Genomic DNA, 7735 nt, shown 5'->3' with positions numbered 1-7735 from the left:
AAATAAAAACAAATTAGAAAAAAATTAGGGAAAGAAAACAAGAAAAAAAGGAAAAGAAGTTAGTTAAAAAAAAGAAGAAGAAAGAGATCGTAAAGGAAAGAAAAAATAAAAACAAATTAGAAAAAAATTAGGGAAAGAAAACAAGAAAAAAAAAAGGAAAAGAAGATAGTTAAAGAAGAAGAAGAAGAAAGAAAGAAAGAAAAGAAAAGAAAGGGAGATCGTAAAGGAAAGAAAAAAAATGAAAAAAAATTAAGAAAAAAATTAGTGAAAGAAAACAGAGGAATAAAAGGAAAAGAAGAAGAAAGCCCTAATTTTCCTCTCTCTCCCTCTTTCTCACTTGCAGTCGCCCTCCCCTAAAGTTTCTCTCAGCCTTCAATCTCTACCCATTCTCTTTGTCGACAACCACCCATCAAACATAGAGGTGAGCGGTGGCAGATGACCCACTTCCAAAGACGGCAATGTGGGAAGCGTTCAAAGATCGCAGCAACATCGCAACCAAAAAAGAGGACAACAACATCACCCCTTTCGACGGCCTCTACCATACGACAGCGATGATGCAGACAGCGACATTACTTAGTCATCCCCACTCGTTTCAACGATATAAAAATGAAAAGGATTGAGGAATTATAAACAATGATTGGTCATCTCCGCTGGATGCCGCTCATTGAAGTAGTAAAGATATCGTAATATACAGTCCATGATGGCCATATACATGCCAGCGACCATGGAAACTGCTTCTTTGCATGCAGAAATAGCAAGAGTGGTAATACAAAGAAGATTATTTTTAGACTATCGATCCAAAAACTCCAATTCAAGATCAACTTCATTCTTCCTTATCAAATGAAGCCATTGGAAGGCTGGGGAGCTATGGAAATCAAAGAAGATGTTTAAAAAAAAAAAAAGCAGAAAGGTGACATGAAAGAGAGTTGAACACCACACCGAGATGATGAAAATGATGTGTGTTGCCCAGTATATATAGCTAAATTTTGACGGGATTCTCTCATAATCTATTGAAATTTCATAAGATTATGTTATCAAAACTGAATTCAAAATGTTGGATGGTTAGTTTGGAATTTTGATTTTTAGCTAAAATTGGTTGAGATGAAAAGAAAATCCAATGGATTGTTAGCCCAAATTCATATCAAAGGGGGATTGTTGTTCAGTCAAAAAATCAATTGAATCCAAATTCAAGATCTTTGTAGTATAAGAACTTTATCTTGAAACAAATTTCCACCATATTCAACTAAAAAGGTACAAAGTAAAATCCAAATTTATCCAAAACTTAGTCTAAATTTCAGGCAAAATCCAAAGCTATCCAAATTTCATATGAAAATTTAGATTAATATTGGAATTAAGCTAAAATTTGGAGTCATTCTTCTATTCTTATCCAAACCAAATTTTGGACTTCAATTTCACTTCAAATCATAAAATTTGGACATATTCCAAATTTTTATCTCAATCCAAAGTTCATTTGAGATTCAATTATACCCCAATGTCAAAACTTAGGCATAATTTAAGTGTTTCCTCAAATCAAAATGTGGGTGCACTCCAAGGTTCATCAAATCAAAGTAGAAGTAAAGAGAAAGACAAAGTCGAATTTTACTTCAAATTGAATATATTCTTAAAAAAAAAGATTGGTAAAATTTGGAATACTACTCAAAATTCAATTTGATATTAAGGTGGAGCATAAATTCTACTTTAGTTTAAATTAATAAATTCTACTTTAGTTCAAATTAGAGTTTACTTGGGAACAAGAAAGTCAATGACTAAAATTCATTTTTTTTATTTATTTGACGAAGAGTGTGTCAAGCAAACAAAATTGCAAATAAAAAATTTGAGCTAAGTTCTCATATTTTGATCATGATGATACATCAAATTAAAAAAGTCAAAATCATACTTTGATTTCAAATTACATTTTTCGAGATTCATCCACCCATATATGTGCATAAATCTCGAAAGGAGCATGAACGAGAAATTTTGGACCAATCACAAACTGCCATGTCATTCACTAAATTAATGACGAAATTTCAAAACATCAAATTTGGGACCGACTAGGAGATGTCATGTGTCCCAAATTGAAGTTGAGGACAAATTTCAAGAACGCCATGTGGTTTCATCATGACCGTTGAATCAGATAAAATTAATTTGACCCAATTTGATTTAATTATTTGTGTTAAAATTCAACTAAACCCAAAAATAAGTTGAATTTGACCCGAATGTCAAATCAGATCCAAATCCAATTAATTGAGCCCAAAGGCCAAGCTCAATTTGGGCCCAACCTAGGTAAGACCCATAAGAAACCTCAATAAATAGAGGTCCTACCTCTTCATTTAGGGGAGGAATTGAGATCCTACTTCTTCATTTAGAGAGGAATTGAAGGCAAAAACTCTCTAAAGATCTGAAGTCTGAAGCTTCAAGGATTTGAAGAACATAATCCCTCCAAAGTTTTGAAGATCAGAAGACACTAAAGCTCTGAAGATCAGAAGACATATCAAAGCTCTTAAGATCAGAAGACACTAAAGCTCTGAAGACCATAAGATATATTAAAGCTTTGAAGATTTAAGCTCCCAACATCTAAGACTTAAGCTCGCTCTCAAGTACTAAAGATCAAAGCTTCAACAAACTGAACATATCTTCACAACCTACAAGTTGAAGACTTAATCTCCTCAAACCCAAGGGCCAAGCACAAACGTGAACTCTATAAGTAGAGAAGCTCACAAACCCAAGGGCCAAGCCCAAGCTCACCTGTGAAGTTTATAACTAGAGAAGCTCTCCTCATTCTGACTTGTTGACCTAACCCTTTTCTTTCTTGCAACATGGCATCCTTTGCAACGTTTTGCAAACTCCTTCCTTTGTTAAGCTCTATCATCCCACTTTTCGAGATCTTTCATTGGCTCTTTTCATTCAATAAAAAATTGCAATTGACTTTGATTCCCGCCCTTTAATCGTACTTTAATCTAAGCTATTACTTCAGAGTAAGGCACGAGACGAAAGGATTTGAAAATGTCGTGAAGCTTCTGCTCGTGAGGTCTCGACAGGCTTCGGTGAGGTTCCTCTTTTAGGTTTGTGTCGCTTTTCTTTTTTGGGGGCGAGTGCCATAACCTATTTAGTTTATACCTACGAAAGGTCGTTCCTAGTGCACCATTTATCCAAAACCTCAACTATAAACGAGGACTCCTTTACTTGCTCCAAAATACATGTGGTATTTATTTTTTCATTTAAGCATTTCTCAAGTATTTCTAATGGGATTACATTACTGATTGAGTACTCCCTGAGGTTTTCACCTCCATTCTTTTGGATGAACTCATTGAGAATTTTCAGTGGAGGACCCATTCCTTTAAAGACTTCGCTATAAAGTTGAAGCACCTAGCATGTCATCACAAGAACCACAAGCTAAAACCACTGGTGAGGAATAATATGCTCCAGAAGACTCCTGACTCCTGAAGCTGACCACACCTGAACCACACTGAAGACTGAAGTTCTTCGAAGATACAAGCATTATTCCAAGACTTCAACTCCAAGATCACCACGTGTTTCGTTTCCTCAAATCAAGCGTACGCATACAACTGAGAGGGAATCAGATGATTAGAGATCGAACCACATCGCATCAGCATCAAATCAATATCAACATCAACACCACCTCAAGTTCAACTCCACAACTCCACGAAACGAGTTTCGAACATTAATCCTCCAAAAAGATCAACAAACTCAAAGGCCGATTATCATCCAAGAAGATCAACAAGACTGATCATCCAAGAAGATCAACCAGCTTAAAGACTATAGTTTATTTTAAAAGTATCAAAATATTATGTATTAGAGATTGTAATTACTTTCCACAAAATTAATATAAATACAAAATTCAAGTTCCACAAAATAAATTTCTCTTGAAATCTCATGCAAATAAATATAAACAACTACTTGAGTCAATCTCCAGCTTCCATTGAATACAGGCAGAGAGTTTATTTACAGTACAAACAATTGATGAAATCCAAAGGCACAATAATGGAGAAGAAGAAGAAGACGACTTACAGCAGCAAGAAACAGAATACCATGGGATTCATAACTCAACGGAGCCAAATCGGAGGTGCCCTGAAAATTTGTGCAGGAGCTTGCACAATCGTCCTTTCCTGAAGGTCAAATACATGAGTACTAAAGCCATAGCCAAGATCAGAATTTAGTTCATCAGAAAAATATATGCAATTCTCTTTAAATCCTTCAAAATCAGCTGCTGAAACCGAAAAACAATTGTGCCCTAAAACAAACGCTTGATTTCCCAAATTCTTAACCTCCACCCATCTTGATCTTCCCCTGATTTCTTGTTCCAGCTTCACCACTTTGAAATCAACCACACTTGGAAGCGATTCACCAAAGAAATATATTAACTCTGGATTCTTCTTACTCTCCAAAAACCGATCCACCACATAAATTTCTCCCCCACATTCAACCAAATGTTTCTGGTTACTGAAAATGCCCAATTCAGGAGAAATTTGTACCAATTTCATCGATGAATCAATCAAGAAAACTGTTCCCTGTCTATTGACGGTATAAATTTCTCCTTTGTAGACAATCAGATCATCGAATTGAAAATTAGGGTTCCCAATCAGCGTCCAGTTGTTATCCCCAAATTTAGTAAACCCTAATTTTCCGTCTACACGAACTGCTACAATAATGGAGTTCTTCTTCACATCGATCCAGGCAGAATCAGGGAAGATTACAACCTTATTTATGAGAACAATACCACCAATAGTGGATCTAAGTATATATGATTTAGCTACTTCATGAATACGAAAATCCAGCAGGTTGACTTCCTTCTGAAACACTCGATTCTTGGATTTAACCCAGTCTGTACAAAGCGGGCTTAGAAATCGCATTTTACCGAGCTTTGTGGTCTCGATCTTCGCCAACCAGCCCTCGGAAGCACGAGAAGCAGAAGGGGAAGTTGAAATTTGATGATGATGGAGGGGACTGATAGCATAGATTATTCTTCGGATAACTAAAACGTCTTCGAATCGATGATCGGCGGGGTGGGGGAGACGGAGAGGTGAAAGAAGAGAAATGGCGTTCAATTGGGGAAGAGAAGCACGCCATGAACGGCATACACTGCGATATCGGACGATGTCGATGTAATTATCAAGGCGTTTTCCGATGAGCGGCCAGAGTTGAGGAGGCAGATCGGACCACCGTACCCGAGATTTCTCCATCGACTTAATTGCTTGGAGACGAAGGAATTAAAGGATGAAGATTACGGTTCAAACTGAATACTTTGGACCTTATTAAATTTTGGTATCCGTATACGGTATACTTGCTTTCAATACATTTTAAATTTAGTTGATTTATTGGTTAAATAATACTAATAATTTTCATGAAGAAATTATTAAAAAAATTGTTTCAAATGACTAATTTGAATAATAAAATATCATCTTCTATCAAAATATTGACAGACTACTTATCTAGTCACAATCATCTCGAGAGATTGGGTTTTATTGTAATTAAAATGTGGAGTGAGGAAATTGAACTTTGATCTCGAGATCAATAGTACAAATACTATGTCTATTGAGCTATGTTTATGATAGCAAAAAATAAATACAAAAAAGTGATTTTGTATAATTAATGATAGTAAATAGTCGTCATAAATTAGTGACACCTAAAAAGTATCAAATATTTAAAAATGCAAAAAAAAAAATTATTCTTTTTTTTGTTGAAATTTTTTTATGAGCCCACATCTTCGTTAATGGATGGATTTGATTTCTGTTATTTAAATTAATAAATAGGAGCTAAATAATTATACATTTCAAAAGAATATGAACTATAAATATTAATAACCATACTAATTCTAATTTAATGAGGAAATAAATTAGAATTACGTTGATCGTATTAATGGTCTCCAACATCAAATAGAAATTACTCGGTTTTTGTCATCCCATTAGAGAAAATTCTTCCTATACCTATAAAAGGAGGAGAAACTAAAGAGATCAAACATAAGAAAAAAACATGATTTATCTAGAGTTGAAGATCATTTACCCAATATTTTAACTTTCCAATGGATTTAGGTACGCTTCTACTTTTAATGTTTAGTTCTCTTGGATTCAATATGGGAAATAAATTAGTGGATTTAAGTTTATGAATTTAGAATTCTTTAATACTTCCATCATTTTCCATCTAAAACACGTCTCTTGGCATTTATGACACTTTTTTTCTCTCTTCCCACTTAATTGGGCTAATACCCTCGTGTCATGGAAAACCATTTTTATTGTAGTGGTAATAGAGACTACATTTAAAATTTATTGAATACATAGATATTGGAGTTAAACAAGTCTCAATATATAGGAACCAAAATGAAATCTTCGTTTATTATTATTTTTTATATATATTTTAAACCAGCTTGATGAGAATTGATGTGGTGTAAGTTTTCTACTTAAAATTGTGGGCTAAAATCATATAGCATTGAAAGAAAAAAATGAACAAAAGTTGAAGATTTTTTTTTTTTTTTTTTTGAAAAAAAAAGACCAAAGTGGTGAAAGCAAATAGAGATGTTTGGGGAGCAGGGGCGCGCGATGACTTCTCCATCCCCACTCTCGTTTCATTTTCTACATCCGTGAAATTATGCATTTCATTTTTTTTACGCAGAAAGGGAATCCTCACACATTTCATTTTTTTGGGAGTAGGGGCGCGCGATGGCTTCTTTGGTTATATTCTTTGTCCTTTTTGCTTCAATTTAATCCAAATTTTTTGTAATGACTCTAAAATGCTCTCGGTACTATTTTACCTATAAAATTGACCTATTATGTAAATTGATAGTATAAAATTAAGAGAGTTATGTACTAAAATATAGTTCTTTTCAAGACCTATCACTAAGAAATCAACTCTTGGGTTAGGAATATAAATCACTATAAGAAATTGAGAGAAAATTGACTCAGTGTTCAAAAACCAACAATCAAAACCAAAATTGTTACCAAATGGGACTTTAAATAACTATTGAAAAGTTTTAATTAAATTATTAAATTTCTCACTATACTTTTTTTATATGATTAATTTCACATGTATAATTAGATTTTAAGAGAAATTACTCAAATTTCTTAGTGGAAGGAAATAATTGCATATCAAATTATATATATATAATGATTATAATAATAAGTTTTTTTTATAAAAAAGGGAAATTTTTCCCACCCCACCTTTATTCCTCGAACAATCCTCGGAGGTAAAACAACACCAAAATTAGATACACAAAATTTATCTCAAATTAGGGGTATTTGTTTCAGGATGGATTAGCATCCTTAACACAACCATTATTATTTTTTTATTATAATTTAATATCAATTCAATAAAGCTTATAATATGAATTTGATAACAAAAATAAAGCTCTTAATTCAATCCTGAATGCTATTAAAGTATACAAAAGTCTTTACGATGGAGAAGAATAGTAAATTGTTATTCAATATTAAGTTTGAAACTACAATTAAAAAGGATAAATCAATTTTTACATAATATCCTCATGATTTTCCCAACTTCTCTCTCCTTACCTTCATAATTGGGTTGACCCAGTCTAATTTATCTTAAAAAGTGAAGACCAAGTCCAAGGGTCTAAAGGTATTATTTGAATTTGGATTGGTCCCACCCAACATTAAATAAATGGGTTTCGACATAGAAGGTTTTTAAAGACTATATTATGTTAATGTCTTGAACATTTCATTTTTTTTTTTTTAAAAGACCTATTGAACTTTGTCCACAAATATAT

At 33.3% G+C, this 7735-nt stretch overlaps 1 protein-coding gene across 1 annotated transcript; it reads right to left on the bottom strand.

Annotated features, from left to right (window-relative positions):
• Window positions 1-3170: 3170 nt before the first annotated feature.
• On the bottom strand, window positions 3171-5310 carry LOC120073219 (putative F-box protein At1g65770). Its single transcript, XM_039025934.1, has 2 exons — window positions 4030-5310; window positions 3171-3566 (listed from the first exon to the last, which is right to left on the bottom strand). Exon 1 carries the CDS (start codon window positions 5199-5201, stop codon window positions 4065-4067), a length of 1137 nt encoding a protein of 378 aa, XP_038881862.1. The 5' UTR covers window positions 5202-5310; the 3' UTR covers window positions 3171-3566; window positions 4030-4064.
• Between the last annotated feature and the right edge of the window lie 2425 nt (window positions 5311-7735).

This window comes from Benincasa hispida, chromosome 3 (assembly GCF_009727055.1).
Source record: "Benincasa hispida cultivar B227 chromosome 3, ASM972705v1, whole genome shotgun sequence".
Lineage (NCBI taxonomy): Eukaryota > Viridiplantae > Streptophyta > Magnoliopsida > Cucurbitales > Cucurbitaceae > Benincasa > Benincasa hispida.
The sequence above is the reverse complement of the archived record's forward strand: the minus strand, read 5'-3'. Positions and strand labels throughout refer to the sequence as shown.